Source organism: Passer montanus, unplaced genomic scaffold (assembly GCF_014805655.1).
Source record: "Passer montanus isolate IOZ18808 unplaced genomic scaffold, ASM1480565v1 scaffold32, whole genome shotgun sequence".
Lineage (NCBI taxonomy): Eukaryota > Metazoa > Chordata > Aves > Passeriformes > Passeridae > Passer > Passer montanus.
In genome coordinates this window covers 7,895,410-7,915,417 of record NW_024367930.1, presented here as the reverse complement: position 1 = coordinate 7,915,417, position 20,008 = coordinate 7,895,410, and the positions used below count along the sequence as shown (strand labels likewise).

At 36.4% G+C, this 20,008-nt stretch overlaps 1 protein-coding gene across 3 annotated transcripts in view; it reads left to right on the top strand.

Moving 5' to 3' along the window:
• Positions 1–19,461, top strand: part of SEPTIN7 (septin 7) — an 81,197-nt gene extending 61,736 nt beyond the window's left edge. For 2 of the 3 annotated variants that reach the window (XM_039715001.1, XM_039715000.1), the window contains exons 7-15: positions 1,693–1,810; positions 3,510–3,602; positions 4,838–4,934; positions 6,976–7,027; positions 8,032–8,157; positions 12,305–12,325; positions 14,583–14,718; positions 17,777–17,916; positions 18,439–19,461. In XM_039715001.1, coding sequence (XP_039570935.1) covers positions 1,693–1,810; positions 3,510–3,602; positions 4,838–4,934; positions 6,976–7,027; positions 8,032–8,157; positions 12,305–12,325; positions 14,583–14,718; positions 17,777–17,916; positions 18,439–18,478 — 823 coding nt within the window. In that variant the 3' untranslated portion in view covers positions 18,479–19,461. The remainder of the gene's footprint in view (positions 1–1,692; positions 1,811–3,509; positions 3,603–4,837; positions 4,935–6,975; positions 7,028–8,031; positions 8,158–12,304; positions 12,326–14,582; positions 14,719–17,776; positions 17,917–18,438) is intronic. The other variant, XM_039715002.1, reaches the window with a different exon arrangement.
• The last annotated feature ends 547 nt before the right edge of the window (positions 19,462–20,008 follow it).

Below are 20,008 nucleotides of genomic sequence, written 5' to 3'. Positions count from 1 at the left end.
GGAGAAAAAGGTGTACAGTTATGCTAGGTTTTCATAATGTTTTTCAATTATGGAATAAATGCTTAAAATTGTCATCTCAGTAAGGAAGTTAATGAAGCAAATTGGTGCTGCTTTTAGCATTCGTTTCCTCTTTTAAGATGCTGCCCTCTCTGAAAGGACAGAGCTCACTTCCTACCTGGTTTTTGTGGTGATGCAGTCTTTACTCCTGTTTCCTGTGCAGGCAGCAGCACATCTAACCACCAAGTAGTGTCCTCTTTACTCTTAATACATGATTATATTTACGTTGAATTAAAGCATTTGTGGGTGAACTTACTTCTACTTGTCTTTTTAATACATCTGTAAAAGTCTGCTTTAGAAATTTAGAAATTATAAAAAAAACCATCAGTTAAAGCCCTTCCATGTAATGCATCCCACTGTTTTTAGCTAGTATTCCCATAAACACCTGAAATGATTGAATTGGTTTCTATGGAAGCAGGGGGAGAGAGTGGAGGGGCAGGAGGAGCCTTCCAGGTAAGTGAATGGGATGATGATGGAATTCACAATCTTTCTGCAATTTTGGAATCTTTATGTAAAGCTTTCCTGCTTCAGTCTCCACTGTAAACACTCAAGTCCTTAGGTGAGAAGACCTTTTGAATAACTCTGCTTTGGCAGCTGCCCTTCAACCCAGTGTTGCTGCCCTAGGTAGCTTTTTGAAGCAAGTAGGGGGAAAGCATAGTAAGGTGAATGGATAATCAAAAAAGTGCTTATAATACATATGTGCTTTAATGTTAGCTATTTAATGGACAGATTTTGAGAACTGATGAAGTCAGTGACAGGTAGAAAATGTTAAAATGAAGTTAAATATGTCTTCTTGAACATTTTCTTCATTCTTTTATGTATGGTTTTCAGAAATTTCAGTACCAAATTAGTCTGTTTTTAATGTTCCTAATACTAATTTAAGATGAAAAATAATCTTTTTAAAACCTCTAAGTGAATCCTTTAAGCCTAACTAAACTTGCTATCATTAATGCATCAAAACCTCTCTAGTTTTACTTCAGGAAACAGGAAATACTGACCACTTTGATCCACAAAGACAGTGAATATATTACCACACAGCCACTCTACCCATATGATGATTTAGTTTTTGTCACTGTCATCCACCTTCATAACTGTCTTTTTGTTTTACATACCAATTTAGAGGTGAGATATTTCTAATTCATTTGTACATAGGCTACAGAGGTTGCCACCTTCAGCAACCTTAAGATCTTAAAAGAAAAGGTCTCCTAACCCACTCTCAAGAGGAAGCATACTGAGACATGATTTTCTGAACCTGCAACTGTATGTGTGAACAGAGCATAATCAGTATGTGTATGTGTGAACAGAGCTCTTATCAGTCAGGCTTTAAGTGGGATTGTCTTCCAGCTAATAGCACAAACTTTATTACCTTCATAGAGTTCTTACCTCTTGCTTAAATGAGTGTACTTTCAGCTAGCAGAAGTCTCATGACTGCTAGAAATACTAACTTACCCACTTATTCCTCTTGTATTATACAATTTAGGGGATTTGCTGTAATAATTGCAGGTAACCTTTTCATTTTCAGTAATCTGTCACTCATAAATCAGTGTCTTAAGAGTAGTTGTCAGGACAAATCTCATCATTTGTACAATCTTGTTTAATTAATATAAATTGCAAAGCTCTAATGCTGTATTTCAGACTTAAGCCTTTGGATATAGAGTTTATGAAGCGCCTGCATGAAAAAGTGAATATTATTCCACTTATTGCCAAAGCAGACACACTTACACCCGAGGAATGCCAACAATTTAAAAAACAGGTGAGTTAAAAAATTAATATTTACAACATAGGATAATTTAGTAAGTTGGTCCCTATGGAAATGGTGAGATTTAACTTACATGCAGAGTTTAAACCCTGAAGCAATAACTTGAGACAGCAAAGCTAAGTAATTTATATCTCTAGATTTAATTATAATTCTTGGTGAAATAATCTTGTTTCTGTCCTCAGGGGAAGAGGTTTCAAGTATAGTATGTTTCTTGGCAAGTAAAATAATTCACTGCTGAGATAAAAATCAGTAAGGGAGGAAAGAAGCTTTCAGGATTTAGGTACCTAACAGAAGTGTGTTAAAAAAATAAGGTGTTCAACTGATTCAACAGTATCACAGTTTTACAGATTGCATTGAGGTATCCACTTCTATGTTGATGCACTGTAATTATTAAAGATACCTCAGGTATTATATGAGAATCAGTAAACTTGTTCACACTTGGGTGTGGTAATGCATTTTAAAGATGGTGAGATAATTCTAACATTGATACAACTGATACAATGTCTTTGTATTTGTAGAATGTATTTGCTGTGAGTGTCTACAAGTGGTTTATGTTTTATTTTCAGCTGCATTATCAGAGTAGAACAGTTAAGCTTTGTAGTCTTGTATAAAGAGGACAAGGAGGACCCAGAACAAGACAAGACTTAAAGTTTTTTTTTATCAAACTCTGTCCAATCCTAGTTTAGAAGAACACCGAGTTCTGAAAAGAAGGTGGCATTAAGAGGTGTTATGTGTAAAACTCTTGATTTAATTAGATAAGATTAAAAATTAGATGACAAAAAGAAAGGAAAAAATGGTAGAACACAGAATATTTCTAAATATATAAGCAGCTTTATCAATGAGTGGATGTTAAAGAGGGGAGACTTTCCCAAACCAAACTTTGAAAATAAGTCCTTGCATGATTTGGAAACTTAACTTCTGTTAAGACGGCAAACCTGTGAGCCAGAAATATTCCCCAGGGCTCTGCAGTGCAGCTGTCAGCTAAATGGTCTGATGTTTTTCCATCCCAAAATTCTGCAAAACTAATCAGCTTGTTTTTTAAAAATACCCTTCAAACAAATATAGCATCAAAACAGGACAGTCACTTTATTTTCATTATTGCTTGTGAGTGTTTTTCAGCAGTGCTAACTACTAGAGTTAGTCCATCAGTCACAAGCTCTATTAAAAGAGGCAGGTGATCCTGCTTCAAGCAAGTGATGCTCAGGTAAGATGGAAACAGGAAAGAATAGGAGTGACAGCAGTAGCTGTTGTGGGAACTCAAAGGGATAAAGTGTACCTGCAATTATTTGTTCAAGTACCTGGTTTTATAAAGAACCCAATTGCAAAACTGGTCTGACAGTTTGTTGTATTAGGTTTTGCACCTAATTCTACGCAGGCAGAATTACCATTAGAGTAAACCTCTTGTTTGTCCTGTTGTAGAAAACTAGTATTAATTTTTGCTGTCTTGTGTTGGTGGATAATATTCTGGTAGCTGGGAGGCTCTAGCTGTTGGCTAAGGAGAGATGGTCACACTCTGAACCCTTTGGGGGTTACCTGATGGTGTTAAATGTGCAAGTTGTGTTACAATTTAAGTCAGGGTAATGTAAAGGATTTTATGTACCTAACAAAAGGAGGAGAATCAGACTGTAGCAAAAAAAAAATCAGGCTGTTATAAAGTATGAAATCCACAAACAAATAATAATTTTGTTTCTAGATAATGAAAGAAATCCAAGAACACAAAATTAAAATATATGAATTTCCAGAAACAGATGATGAAGAAGAAAATAAGATTGTTAAAAAGATAAAGGTAAACTAATTTTCTTTTGAAAAAGTGCTTATGGAGGGGTAAGGGGGGGATGTGATTAAAAAGCATTTTGTCATTAATGAAGAGCCCACCAAAGTGTTTAGAGTATAGAAATCAGATGTAAAGCTCTCCTAAGGGTCAGTGTTCCTTATCAGAAGCAATTGAATGACATTATTAAGTCATCTAAATCCTTCAATGGCTAAAATTTGGAATGAGGGCACTAGATCACATGCTCATTAATAAACTCTTAAAGATCACCTTTTTAAAATTCATCCTTATTTGACTTCTATCCACCCTCCACAGCCTACCATTTTTTTTTTTTTTGTTCTGAGTTTTGAAGGAGTCAAGGGGTTTCTTTCAGACAGAGGTATGCTGTGGCATAAAGTGTGTGCATTACACCTAATAGCTCTCTGGCTGATTGATACACTGAAACCCTAATGGAGATAAATGACCAAAGAAAATCAAAAGCACTGTCAGGCTGTTGAAAGGCTTTTTCTTAGTTTACTCATGTTTTCAGTTTGTTCTTTCATGTTGGAGTCCATCTTGTGTATGTTTCTGGAGCCTTGCTTCTGTTTGTTCGGTAGCTGTAACAGCTTGTAAGAGCTTTTAATTTTTTTTTTACTGGGGAAGTCTCCTAGGATAGATAAACACAAATTGGACAAAAAATGGAAGACATTCTGGGACTAAGCCTAGAGAAGAACAGAATAAAAGCAAAGACAAAAGTGCAAAATACTGAGCTTGGTACTCTGTCCCTTTCTGCCCCTTGAAGCTGCTCTTGGCTCCTTTGTTGCTTGTTACACTGGAGGCATTCTGAGTTCAGCTGAAAACAAGAACTTGACGTAGTTCTTTGCCAAACCTTTGAAAATTGGGTACAAGATCCAGTCAAAGTAACAGCCCTTGTAGCCAGTGGGTATATGACTGGGTAAATAATTGTGCAGTTGAATAAATAGGAAATGGTTTGCCTCTTGCATAGCTTACTAAGTAACAGTAGTGTCTGTTCCTTAACTAGATTTACAGAATGCAGCAGCATAAGGAATTCAGAAGGAGTGTGTGTATATTTAAGTCATTAAACTGGGCAGAGGTCAATAAACATCACCATTCTTGCACTTTTTTTTTGGGTTAGCTGCATTGCAGTGTTACAGCACTGACCTAGCTTATGTCAAGTTGATACACGGGCATGCTTTCAAGTATCTTTTGACAGCAGATTTTGATTTTTAAAGTCATACTTTATCTTGTAGGACCGTTTACCTCTTGCTGTGGTAGGTAGTAATACGATCATTGAAGTCAATGGCAAGAGAGTTAGAGGAAGGCAGTACCCATGGGGTGTTGCAGAAGGTAAGGCTTTCTTGTGATTTTTTTAATCCATTTAAATCTTACTAGACATGAGTCTGTATTTGAAATGTTTGAAATGCTTAATTTCAATGATCTTTGGTCTGGAAATTAATTGAATATATAATTTTGTTATTCTGACAATATTGGAACAAGGTAAAGGTTTTGGCAACATGTAACTTGGCAAGCAGATTTCTCTTTAAGCCTCAGTGAGAAATTGTAAAACCTGTAGTAATTTATTACAGGTAATGATGTGACTTAAATTACAGTTGTTTTCTACCTTTTTTTCCTTAATTATCTTAATCTAAAACCTGTGTACTAAATTCTTCTTTCTAGAGTACTCACATTATAAATATTAATTTGATCAGTTGAATTGTCATAAATACAATTTTTCCCAAAACATCTGAGTCTTAAGTGCTGGGGTATAGCAACGGAAAGGTACCTGGTAATGAATAGAGTACTTTTAATTTTTTTAAAAATTTATTTAAAACTTACTGTCTACTGCTGTAGAGACTTGAAGATAACTGCATGTTCTTCTGGCAGCCATTTCTTGTACTTTAATGCCTTTCATATATTTCAAATGCCACATGGCCTGACTTGCACCACACTTTGTAGTAAAGCAATCACTATTAGACTGTTTTTCCACATCACTGAGTTTTTTCCTTTGGTGTGCATGTATTGAATAAAGAGTAAATTTTTTTTCCCCTCACTATTTCTGCCTTCCGAGGGCAATGGACTATAAATTGGATGCAGTGTAAAACAGACAAAAAAACCCCAGCCAACAAGCAGTGTATAGACCAAGACTTTAAAAAGGAATGCTGTAACACTTTGAAGTGCATGTCTGGCAGGAAATGAGGTTTGGCAGAAAGTAAAAACCAGCTGCATCAGAGAAGATCAAGCTTTATTTCAGGCTCTTCTGTTGGCATTTGGAGATGTGCAAAATCGTGCTGATTTTCTGTATTTTAAAACAAATTTCTGAACAGTTTCATGTTCACAATTGTATGACTTTTGGAAAGGAAGAGCTAGCCTAACTAAAAGATGCCTCTTGGAGTGGCTTTCAGTCTGTTAGGACAGAGATGATGCTTTTTTTGAGAGTATGACTTCATGTACCATCTGAGTGGAATTTACCAGTCTGTGTAAAACCATGGAATAAAATAATGCAGGAGTGCAGATACAAGAATCAACACACAAAGTGGCAATGTTCTGCATTTTTCTGTAGGATTCACTGAATTTACTTGGGCTATTTAATTCTGGCATCTTGGCTTTTTCCCTCCTTGCCATGACAATGTCTGTGTTTACTTCAGAGGCACATTGGAACCTGCCCTATGCCTTTCTTTTGTGTGTGCTAAGAGCTTTGTGTGTTGCCTTCTCTGTCTGCACATCAGAGAGGTCTGGAGTATGCATTTTTCTCCAGTGTCATTTCATGATCTCTCAGGGAGATGCCACTCACAGCGTCAGCTACTTTAGCGGGGTGATAGGCACAGTGGAATAGGTGGCATTTATAATGACATCATAATGACAGCTGCCAGCTCTCTGATCTGTAGGTTGGTGCATCAAATTCAGTGTGCAACCTTCCTTTACCTCATTAATGAAGAACTCAATCTATATTAAAATTAAAATGGAGATTTCTGCAACTTATTGGGCAGGGACAAACAGGTTGAGTCTGTCTTTTAAAGGTTTTTGGATATAGCTGGATCTAGACTGAAGTCTTCCCTTAGTGTCTGATCCTTACACAACTGTGCTATCAGGCAGCCAAAGGATGAAACAGTTAAACTGGCAAAACTGTGCTTCTGTTGTGGTAGCTTATTCTGCTGCACTGACTCAGTACAGTTTGCCAGTATGGCTTGGGGGAGCATAGGAACTCTGCAAGTAAGATGCATTATTATAGTTATGTTAATACTTTCCTTCTGCTAACACACATGTTGTTTGAGTAAGGAAAGGCTGTGGGAGTAATGTGTTGGAATGAATGTAGACGGGTGACATCTTACCTCTCTGTAAAGCACACATTTTGGTTGACGTCTCAACAGAAGCTTACTTCTTCTTGCAGTTGAAAATGGTGAACACTGTGACTTCACAATTCTGAGGAACATGTTGATAAGGTAGGTAACTGATAGGTAACGTTAAGTTTTCTGGTATATCTGAGAGATTGGAAAGTCCTATATTGGAGAAGAAGAAATTTGAGATAGTGAGTTCATATGAATTTCCATATTTTTAGTTGTAAGCAGTTATCTTGTTTAACCACATAGTTAGCAAGCAGTGGTGTTGGTAGTGAATTTTTTGTGATTACTTTTTCTGTTATTTGTTACTAGTCCATAGGAACCTGAGTTATCTCTTAGTGCTGATGTCTGTGTAGTTGTAGGCATTTTCTAAAAACTTCATCACTGAAAATTTACCTAAAACAAGACTGCCTGTGCTTTGTTGTGTTAGGTGCTGAGTCCTGTGCTCCTAGCAGTCCACTAGCTGCCATCTGCTGTAAAAACTGGTAGTTTGATTCCTAAGCTTTGCTTTTCTCCCAGCTGACAATGGACAATTATGAAAAGAAGTGAATGCTTTCAGCTTAGTCTTGAACTTAACATTTAGCTTTTGTAGAATTAAAAGATAGAAACTTGGAAGTTTTGGCTTGTTGTTGAAAAACTGACATGCTTTTTCTCACCTACTACAGTAATAATATATAGTTTCTTTATCTGCCTATCAAATACCTGCAAGTTTATCCACAGAACTCAAACTTTCCTAAGACTGATCCTGTCTTGCCTGACATGCTTTTTCTCACCTACTACAGTAGTAATATACAGTTTCCTTATCTGCCTATCAAATACCTGCAAGTTTTTCCAGAGAACTCAACTTTCCAAAGACTGATCCTTTAAGTTAGTGTTTGGAGTATTGCAAGCTTTTGATAGTTTGGTGTAAAATAACCTGGTGTTTCTGTGCCTTTGCTGTCTTGAGAGCTCCAGTTTCAATGACAGAGTAAAAACATTGTGGGAAATGGAACATTAATGGAGGGATATAATTAAATTCAAGTCAATCTAAAAAATCAACAGGGACTGATTTTTCAGATAGTATTTTGTATTTGTGCACTAAGCTGATAAATTACACTTATTGACAGAACTCATATGCAGGACCTGAAGGATGTTACTAACAATGTACATTATGAGAACTACAGAAGCAGAAAACTGGCAGCTGTTACATACAACGGTGTTGACAACAACAAAAATAAAGGGCAGCTAACAAAGTAAGTTCCTGTTAAGGCTGTATTGCACTATAATCTTTTTACTTTCCTTTTTTTGGTTGACTGGTTTGGTGAATGTGTGGTGATATTTTCAGTTTTGGGTTTCTTGGGGAGGGATGCCGGTGGGTTTGTATGTATAGTATATAGCCTTCAGTCAGTTGTCTCGTTGCTGTCTCTGAAAGGAGACAGCCTCTTGTTCACTTGTAATTTGGGATTTTTTCCTCTTTCATTAAGATTGACACCAGTTTCACTAAACATGCTAAATAGTAGATTCAGTTTTGAAGAGAATTGTTACATTTACTCAGTGTTCTATTTCACTGATACTGCAAAGTTCTTGTGCATTAGTTTCTATTTTAGGTTAGAAGTTATTTGTGGAATTTTTGGTTCTTCTGCATGAATGATCAATACTACTGTGTCAGGGATGTTTTTGAGAAGAATGGGTTTATATTTATTTAGAAACTCTGAAAAAGCAGACCTGCTACTGTCATCTTTGAAATGCTGCTCTAGCAACTCATATGGCTGCTTATCATGGCAGGGGGATTATTGCAACATCATTATCTTTTGTGAGAAGGGAGTTGCAATGCAGTGTTTGGGGGCTTTTGTGGCTGTTTTTTCGACACTCTGATATGTCATTTTTATTACCTCTGACAAGAAATTATTTGCCAACCTGATGAAGTTACTGAAAGATTTAAAACTAGGCTCTACTGTATTCTGAATTGTATAATGCAGTTTAAGAATAGCTACATTCAGATATTCGGCTCTGCATGTAGCAACTGCATCAACAGTAATTAGTGATTAAATAATTAGTAATTAATGGTGCTCTTTTTTTGTACTATATTTAAGTACAAATTTCTCAATCAAAATATAGGGTAGTGTTCTTTTCAGCTAATGGTATGCAAAAATACAGCTGTTCTTCCTGAAAAAGATCCCTGAAAATAGTTGGAAATACCTGCTATTTGCATCCATATGAGACCTACAAAACCATTTTTCACTAAAGAAATGTCTATTCTACGTTCTCTTAATGGTTTAAAAGTTGTGAGGGAATGATTTACGTGGACATGATTTAGTTTCATCTAGTGTGAGTCTACATGAGACTTCCCTGCTCATAACTGACAAAAAATGTGGTAGTTTATGTCAGTTATAGCAACTCTTTAGAAGTGTACTTGCACTTAAGATGTGTTTCTAATGAGGTCAAGTCTTAAAAATACTAGTTTTCAAATATATGTGTCCATAACACTGTGGTTACTTCTTCTCACTGTCATGTTTCTTGCCATCTTGTAATCCCTGACTCAAGGCTTCTGAGTGCACATTGCAAGTATGTCAGATGAAAATGTAGTAAGAGGAGTGCAGAAGAGAAAATTGTGCAATTGTGCATTTTCTCCAGGACTTCTAACTTGCTATTAGTGTGCTTTTTACTGTATTATTATTTGCTATTACTGTGCTGAAAAGTGAAACTTTTCCCCCCCTCCATTGTTATTTGGACTATCAAAGGAAGTTGTTCACATTTTTCTGTGTGTGTTGTTAAATGCTGGGGTTTCTTATATACCTTTCAAAATCTTAGTATGTTTTCCTTAGATCTGGAAAATTGAATTTTATTGACAGCACTTTTACCATTTTTGTTTTGTGCCTGCTTAGATTTGTGTTAGTCTGCACCTACAAACTCAGTCTGTTACCTCGTCCATGTAAGAGGACTGGTTATTCTGCATTCTTAAAAATAACAACAGAGTCACTATTTAAAATTATTTTTTGTTCCCATATTGCAGACACAGTAAGATGTTACTTTATACAAAAATACATATATGAGTAGGTTTCAAAACTCTTTGTGAACTTCATTCACCCCTCCACCCCACTCAGTTTCTGATAGCATTCTTGATACTTCCCTTTGAGCCAGAACCTACACTATGAGGGTCTGGAATTACTTTGCTTTCTGAAGCATGCTCACTTTGCATCTCCTGTCACTTCAGATCACTGTGCTGTCCCACCTGACTATTTCCAGGTGAATGTGCTTTCTAGAACTATTTTCTCCTTTAGAAATCTCTTACTTGGAGCACTGCAGTACTGCAGCTCAGAGATGAATAAATACAATTGGTGCTCTTTGCTATCAGGGTTTTTTTTTGTTCAAGAGAATGAGTAAATAATTGCAGTTTGATTCAGCCATCTGAAAGATGGCAAAGTATATTGCAAACTTACAAAGACTATTTTGGACATTTTGTAAGATTTTGTTCCCCAGAGCACAGGGTGGCTTAGTAAGTAAATGCATGAAATTTTTGATTGCATGTGCTGGTTATGAAGCAGCTGATGCTATTTTTCTGTTTTTACCTTAACCATATGTTGAGTTGCAGTTTGTTATTTTTGGGGTTTTTTTTAAGCTTTAACATGCATTTTTTACTTCAGTGTGTTTTTGTAGCTTTTGGTTTTTTAATCTAGTGTAGTTCAAGCAGCATAGAAGAAATCTTCCTAATAACCATGTGCCTCCTGGAAACTGAGGGGGAGGAACAGTTATTAACAGTTTATCTGTGCCTCCCTTAGGAATTTTATGCTTGCCTGCTGGCCTTTTGAAAGAAGTGTCTGTGTCTCAAATGGGGGCAACATCGATTCTTGCACGGGAGACAGAGCCTGTATCTCTGTGTGAGAATGGAGACGTGCTCTGATGCTCTCTGGTGGTATTACAAACATATGGTTAAACACAGATACACCCCCTGGCTCTGGAAACTCCTAAGCTGCTGGTTTTTTGAGACTGGGAGGGCAGACATACCAGGGGACATGCAGTGGTGCTTGTACTTTTCCAAAAGTATCTCCTGCTGGCAGCTGCTGGAGCTGTTGGACTGACCTTTTGTAGCTTTAAAACAGCTGTATTTTTATGATCCTAGCAGATCTCAGTTTTTCATGCAGCTGTTAACATATTTCTTTAGACAAAAATGCTAAGTGAAAACAAATAGAAGTATGTGCTACAAGTTTTAATAATACTGTGCAGATTAATTGAAGTATTTTTCTGTCCAGTTAATAATCTTAACTCTGATTTGGTGAAACTTGACTGTTCTGTATCTCTGTGTGAGATACAGAAACTTTTGACTGTTCTGTAAGTAACTTGTTAACTTAGGAACAATCCAAAGCATATATTTTCCATGGTTATGGAGGATTTTTTTGTATTTTAGGTTTAGTCTGATTTGTCAAAGTTTCAATATCATGCTAACCATTAAAAAATGAAATGTCAAGGTGGTCTTCATATATGTAGATAACTTCTCTTTAAATCACGTGGTAATTGGAGTTTTGCATGTGCACTATGTGACATGCGAGAAAATTGGCATTTGCTCTGAAATTCAGATGTTGTAAGTCGAGAAATCTTTTTGGTTTGCTGTATGAAGCTGCTATCTTCAGTGAATTTAAAAGTAAAATCTTATTTTTATTGAAAGTCATATTGTACACCGTAAAGATGGGTCTTACCCATCATTGATCCAGGGTAACAAAACACACAGTGCTCGAGTCCCTCTGACTGCTAAGCCTGGCCACTTCCAGCTCCTTTTGCCTGTGTTCTTGGCGGGTTCTGTGACACAGCCCTGACGGCCTGAAGGCCATGTGAGAGGATGGTGAGCTCAGAGCTGGTTTCCAGCCCGTTTTGCGCTCGGCTGCAGCATCCCGGTGCCCGGGGAGGTGACGCTGCAGCCGGGCCGCCGCCGAGACCTCTGCTGGCCGTGGGAGCCAAGCGCTCCTCCCGCGGCCTCGGAGCGTTCCCGGCCCTTCCGTACTCGGGTCTGCTGGCTGGCATATTCTAAACGAGGAGATGAGCCTCCAGGTGGCATTGGTTTCCGAATGCTTGTATAGAGCAAGTGGTGGTTCGTGTCACTAAAATATATAAAATCTATTTAAAAGCATAGATGTTGTAGGAAAAGTGTTCCTGAAAGCATCTGCACATCAAACCCGCGTTAATACTGACATGATGTAGTGATGGACTAACTGAATTTGAAATAAATATAACAAGCTTTAACTAACAATTGTTTCCCTTTAGTAGGAAAAAATTTGCTTTTGGGGAGCACATAATTAGCTTTAGGAATCTAATAATATTGAATTTACTTTTTTAAATTATTGCTTTTTGGTTTTGTGGTTTTATTTAAGCATGCTAAGCTAAGCCTCTGTATTTTTTGTTTTTTAGATTTGACACAGTTGAAGGCATGTAAGTGGTGATTTAAATTTTTCCAAAAAATTTAAGACAAAAATTCTATAAACACAAAAAGGATTTCACTGTTTGATGTTTCAAATTTAAAACAGTTTCCTGGTATCCCACTCTTGGCATTGTTTTTTCCACTAGCAGTTGGTTTGGTTTTTTTTTCCTAAAGATGTGCTACTGTAAAGTTTAGGAATTTATAAATGCTTACAGTGATAAATACCTCTGTAAAAAGCCATCCTCTTTAGAAACCTTTTGGCTAAGATTCAAGTCAAATTTGGTCAAATTTCAAAAATCAGTAGAAGTGCATAAATTATGGAATTCCCCCAGTTTCTATCCATAGCTCAGTCATCTTTATATAGATACTTATAAAGAATTAGTGGAATTTTTATCCTTACCTGTAAATTTGCAATTCTTCATTGAATTGGAGATTTAGTAACTTTAGTAATTTTTGACCACAATTTTATCTTATTCCCTGCTTGCAGAGATTCTTTGCACATATCTAGAATAATTTTTAATTTTTGCAGAATAACTTAGAGGACTTATTAGAGCACATGTCCTCTGAAATCAGTTAAATGTTTTACATCTTTGTTTAGTGATTTGTGGTTTTTTTTTTCTTCAGCTATTTTTTTGTGTTTGTGTCTGGTTTTTTGTTTGTTTTTGTTTAAATCCCTTGTATCATTTTGTCCTGAAATACAGAGTGATGTGCTTTTATCTGTGTCACATACTTAGGACCTAATAAAACCAGTTGTGACCTATGTTGTAAAGTTCTCAGCTGTAGATGCTCACTTGTCGGTTAATCAGATTTTCTGTGCAGACTGATTTTTACCACTTTCTCAAAATACAGCTTGCATGGCATCCCCATTGGATTTACTGAGTTTTCAATCAAAGGACAGTTCTGCACCTCTTTCAAGTTGAAACTGCAGCAATGATTCCTCAATATTTATTCTTGTTTGTAGATTAATTTTTGAAGAGCAGATGCATTTGAGAACTTTACATCTCTAGAAGAAAATAGTATTGTTTTGACAGATGCTTAGCTTCCACAAGTACTGCTACTCACCTCTTCTTTCACTTCCTTAGTAATTTTCTGCATTATTGTACCTCACCTGTGTTTAACCATTAATTTTTTCCTTGTAAAAGATTGCTAGCAGTTGGGCTTTTGAAGGACTAAAGTAAAAATTAAACTGAAGATCAATTTCAGTTCTGTATATTATACAGCATTTTACTCACAAGTCCAAGTGTTGCAACTATTAATTCACATTCAGTTTAATATATACATTAGATATCTTCTGCTGATTAATTGTAACAATTCTAAATATAGTCAGTTTTTTCCCCAACACAATAGCTAAAACTTTGTCCTTTTAAGCCATAGATACTCAAAACTGAAATAAGAGGCCAGTGATTTGGTATGATTGCTCTTTGTGGATCAGCAGAGTCTTAAGAAAACTGTGTAGCAATCATCACTAGATCTCAATCATCCTGTTTTATTAGATGTTTACAGTGAAACTTACTGTTTAAAACTTGTATCACCACAACATGGATAGCAGGCTTATACAGCTTTAAAAATTCAGTACAATCCAGGAAAGTATACCATGAAGTATACGGAAAAAATAAAAATAATGTACGTTATTTTTGTACATTACATTTATTAGTAGCTTTCTAAAGGAAAACCTTCCAACTAACACCTTGAAATATTGATTTTCAGTTGCCCAGACCTTTTTTGCAAAGCTGATCTCTCTTTAAAAGTATGACCACAGCATTCAACACAGTTGCAATGTTAAGTGTTTCTTGGTCTCACTTGAGAATAATGAAGATCTAGAGAGAAAATAGAGCTTTAGTCTGCAGTGCTCCTAATTTTCTTATTATATCCATTAATTTTTTATATATTTGAATTATGGGGAAGAAAAAGATGCCTGAAGATAACTTGGAAGATGCTAATTTTCTTTTTCTTGTTTTAACATTGATTTCCTCTCTTCCCATGACCAGGTGGTTCTACATATAGAAAATCAGGAGTTTCTGTTAACCTAAATGTAGTATAAATCAATCATGGGGGAGGAAAAGACATTGTATGAAATATCTTTTTTGAGTAAAGCTTATCTAAACAGTTAGTATAATAATGTAAATTGAATTTAAGCTAGCAGTGCCTACAGCAGTGTGTTTATGTTACTGCTTCAGCATTTTTATCTTGCTTTTTCCAGATGTCCTAATGTAACAGACAGGGAAAAAAGTTCTTACTAGCTAACTGCTTCTTCTGGATTTATGGCAGGAGCCCATTGGCACAGATGGAGGAGGAAAGGAGGGAGCACGTAGCCAAAATGAAGAAAATGGAAATGGAAATGGAACAGGTGTTTGAGATGAAAGTCAAAGAAAAAGTTCAGAAACTGAAGGACTCTGAAGCTGAGGTAATCAAAATGTTTTAAACACCAATATAACTTGAGGCTGAACAAGTGTAGAGATGGGACTTTTTGCCAATACTTTGCAGCATAATTGATTCCATAGTTGGTTTTTATGTGTAAATACAACAGCGTTCTTCCTTCTCAGCTTTTTGCCTTTGCTGAAATGGTATCAGTCTAAACTTAAAATGTAATTTTAATGTTCACATGCATTCTATTTTTATTTTTAGTCATAGCATGTTAAAATACTCCTTAACTTCCTTTACCCTCTTCTTCTCCGTTTTCTTTGGAATATTTTGTGCTTAATCTTCCATGTGATTTTAAAAGTTCCTGAGACTTGTATGGCTTACATAAGCTAATGGAATAATGATTATTTGTTGTGTGTATTGAAAAGGCATTTCAGGAAGTGGACACAATGCCTATAGGCATCTCACCTAAATGAGAATTACTAGGCTAAGGAAGAGTCAGGGATTTGGTTTTGTCAGTGTTCTGGTACCATTTGAACAAATTCTGTGGATACTTAACTCTAATTATTTCTGTCATCTCCAGGTGAAGTCCTCACAGTCAAACCAGTTCTTTTACAGGCTTCAGGGAGCTATGCAAATGATCTTTTTAAGGGACTGTTACAATTAGAGGTTTAGGTAAAACTTCTTAAGTAAAAAATTAAGTAATTTTTTAAGTTTTGGGAAAGCAGTTTCTCACAAGAAGCCTAATAGAGAAATTCAGAACTGTCAAAGTTCCTTAAGAAAGTTTGTCTCCAAATGTGAGGAAAAATGAGGAAACTTGGAAGGGTAGCTGAAATGCTTGGCAGCCTAGGCTCTGCAAGGTGCCAAGGCATACTGGATCAAAGAAAAAAAATTCATCTAGATTTTTTTTTTTTTTTTTGAGAAGTGAATAGATAGGGATGTGAATAGTAAGATGTGCCAGTCAGCAGTTTGAGGATTTTAAAGCTTTATGTTCTATCTGGATCATGGTTTTTGTAGCCACTTGATTTATCCTTCCTTTGATTTCTGTCTTGAATCTTTTTGAATCCTTTAATACTTTTGGTGTCCACATTCTCCTTGTTATATGAAATAAAAAAATACTTCTGGCTTTCTTATGACTTTTTGGCTGAATTATCCTGTGATACCAGTTTTTTTATGTTCATGCAATTCATTCTTCTTTTTTCTTCACCATTCATGGCTTTGTAACTTCTGTTGTATTTATGTAAATGTAGAAAAGTAGGCAACAGACAGTGCCATGTAAAAATGTGTAAAAGGAAATAGGTTTTCAAGGGCTGTGTAAAACAGGGTTATGCAGGAAAGTAAGGAAAGAGGAAGTTTTATATCACTTTCTCTGAAGTGTGGACATCGGGTTGAGGAGGGGAGGGGATTCTGCCTCTCTACTCCACTGTGGTGAGACCCCACCTGCAGGGCTGCATCCAGCTCTGGGGTCTCAGCACAGAAGGACATGGACCTGTTGCAGTGAGTCCAGAGGAGGCCAGCAAGACAATTAGAGGGATGGAGCAGCTCTTCTAAGAGTGAAGGCTAAGAGAATTGGGATTATTCAGCCTGGAAAAGAGGAGGCTTTGTGGTGGCCTAATCGTGGCCTTCCAGGATTGAAGGGACCCAACAAGAAAGATGGAGAAGGACTATTTACAGGGGTATGGAGTGACAGGACTAGGGGAATGGCTCTAAATGGAAAGAAAGTAGGTTTAGATCAGGTATTAGGGGAAAGTTCTTTATTATGAAAGTGGTGAGGCACTGGAACAGGTTGTCCAGAGAAGTTGTGGGTACCCCAACCCTGGACATATTGTGGTGGCCTAATCGTGGCCTTCCAGGATTGAAGGGACCCAACAAGAAAGATGGAGAAGGACTATTTACAGGGGTATGGAGTGACAGGACTAGGGGAATGGCTCTAAATGGAAAAAAAGTAGGTTTAGATCAGATATTAGGAGAAAGTTCTTTATTATGAAAGTGGTGAGGCACTGGAACAGGTTGTCCAGCGAAGTTGTGGGTACCCCAACCCTGGACATGTTCAAGGCCAGGCCAGATGGGACTTTGAGCATCCAGGTCCCTGCCCTTGGCAAGAGGGATGAAGTTAAATGATCTTAAAGATCCCTTCCAGCCCAAACCATTCTATGATTTAACTCAATTCAAAAAAACATTACACCACACTAAAGGAATCACTTCTAACAACTGTTTCCAAGCCCAAACCATTCTATGATTTAACTCAATTCAAAAAAACTACACCACACTAAAGAAATCACTTCTAACAACTGTTTCCGTCCTCACATACAACACATTTGATTATCAGTCTGTCCCAACAACTTGCAGGAGAGAATTCTCATTCTGTTTTGGAATGTAGACAATTCACTTCCTCAATAATACTAATTCATTTAATTAGTGAATAAATTAATCTCCTTAATATTTTTTTTCTAAATAGTTCCATTATATAGTTAATGCTGTAGGATGAATCCTCAATAATACTAATTCATTTAATTAGTGAATAAACTAATCTCCTTAATATTTTTTTTTCTAAATAGATCCATTGTATAGTTAATGCTGTAAGATGAAATCAATATTTTGGGATTTTTTCACCCCCCACAGAAAGTCAAAGATGCTGTTGTTTTATGCATTTGTGATACTCAAATGCTCTGCAATTTGCTGCTTAGTGTTTGCCCCCCCCCCCCCCCGCAGAAAGTCAAAGATGCTGCTGTTTTATGCATTTGTGATACTGAAATGCTCTGCAATTTGCTGCTTAGTGTTTGTGTCAAATACCAAAGTATTTTTAAATTTTCTTTCATTTGCCAAACATAGCTGCTTGCAAATTGTGTTTGTAAACTGGGTATCATTTGGGGTATTTTCTGTTAACTGTAAAATGAAGCTATGGGATTAATAACCTTTTGGTTTCTGTTACTGGCAATATCTATCACCTTAGAGTTTTTAGCCTGAGCTACTTTCTCTAAAGAAAGATAGAATACATACTTTTGTTATATTAGTAAGTTTGGTTGCTGATGTTTGTTAGTACAGTTCCAAAAGTTGCTGTGTTTTCTGCACCTACTGAATCTGTTCATAATCTTCTACAGCTGCAGCGACGCCATGAGCAAATGAAAAAGAATTTGGAGGCACAGCACAAAGAATTGGAGGAAAAGCGTCGTCAATTTGAGGATGAGAAAGCGAACTGGGAGGCTCAACAACGTATTTTGGAACAACAGAATTCTTCCAGGTAAATTGGATCTTGTCCTGCAGTTCACAGTAAAAATTCTGTAGCTTTTTGAGACAGTAATTGTCCATCCATGGTTGTTGACCGCTATGGAGGTGTCACTTAAAAGCCAAAAAAATCTTGAACTGCTTTTAGTTACAAATTACCATATTTCAGCAATTGTGGGAAGATTATTAGCCTCTGAAGCAGGTTTTAGCCTGCAAAAACATGGTACCTACACCTAGATATATTTATGTAAATAAATAAATGTTTATATTGATAAATCGCATCAGACTTCTGGGGGATGAGGAATTAAGGTTCTGAGAATTAAAAGATTTAATTCCCTCAGTCCTCGGGAGGGGAAATCTGGTGATAACTGCACTGCTTGATTCACACAGTACAAGTACTGTGTACTCAGTAAGTTTCATCCTTTGTGTTGTAACCAGTAAAAGCGTTATTAAAATGTCGTTTTAAAAGGTGTATATAATTAAAAAAAAACCAAAACAACTTGTATGCATTAACAAACTTTTTTTTATGTCATTTTAGAACCTTGGAAAAGAATAAGAAGAAAGGGAAGATATTTTAAATGCATCACTTTGACCACCAGTTATGTATTAGTTGCCAATATGCCAGCCTGGACATCAGTGTTTGTTGGATCCGTTTGACCAATTTTGCACCAGTCGTATCCATAGTAATGGATTTAACAGCATGACAAATTTTTGTTAATTTTGATGGAGAATGAGATGCCTTGAATTGTCTAGGGTGTTGTGTACTTGGAAAAATAACAGCTCTAAGTACCTTTTTTCATTCTTTTTTTTTTAAACAGGTGTCATTTTAATGCAAAAGAAAACATTTTACTGTTGTACAATCATGTTCTGGTGGTTTGACGGTTTACAGGATATCAAAAAATGCAGGACTCTAGACGGTTTTTAGTGAGGATGAATTGCCATAATATGATGCAAACAATGCTTCTCTATTATTATAATAAAAATTCCATTCAGTGCAGCATATACAATAATGTAATTTAGTCTAACACAGTTGACCCTATTTTTGACACTTCCATTGTTTAAAAGGACACATGGAAAAACAAAAGTTGTAAGCTTACAGTGCACCTAAGCTTTTTATAACAACCCTTTTATGTTTTGGATTCTTTAAATATATGCTATTCTCATTTAGTAACTTCTTTAGCCAGAAGGATCTCATTACTGCTTCATTTTTTGTAATAACATTTAATTTAGATATTTTTCCATATATTGGCCCTCCTAAATAGAATATAGCTTCTTTCATATGGTAGGAACCAGTGAGTAAAACTTTCCTTTAACTCCCTTTTTACATTTTATGGTAAGTAGCAGGAAAACGCATTTATAGGTCATTTCTAGGCAAAATTGTGGAGTTAACTACCAACCTGTTTCTACCTGTGTGCAGTCTTTCTTTATTTTACTAGAAATGGGAATATGGCCTCGAGAAAAACATCACCATTTTGCATTTAGCTGTATTCATATACTGCATTTCTGTATTTTTGTTTGTATTGTAAAAAGTTACATAATAAACAATGTTGTGATGTAACATGCTGCTGTGTCAGGAATTGTGATGGAGTTGAACAGCTGAGTACTTCTCTGGAAATGTGTGAATTTTCTCTCTGATTGACCTGTACCTTTTATTTCATCTGAAGAATCAGTTTAAGATGTAGAAGACCCCATTTCCGTGGCCATGCTCTGAACTGGCTGTACAAGGATCTTTCTGTCGTGCCCAGGAGAGGGCACCAAGTGCCTGCAGAGCCTGTGCTGTTTCCACCAGCTCCCCTTCCAGCAGTCCTGCTTCTCCTGGACATTTCTGCAAGCTTTTAGGAGGATCTGGTGAATGGGTGGGAAACAGCACATTTGTAGGTTGTTAAAAATTTATGGGGATTTCTTATATTAGTTTGCCTATGGAATAATGAAGAATATCTTTGTTTTGCAGATGTTCCCTGTATTATCCCTGTTACCACTCTTTCTGCTCATTTTTTTTACATGAGTTATGATTACAGAAATATGATTTATTCAGCTAGCTTCTCAAAGAAATTGCATTTTCAGTAGCCTGCCTGAAGGCCTCTTTGTAACTCATTTCGGATATTCTG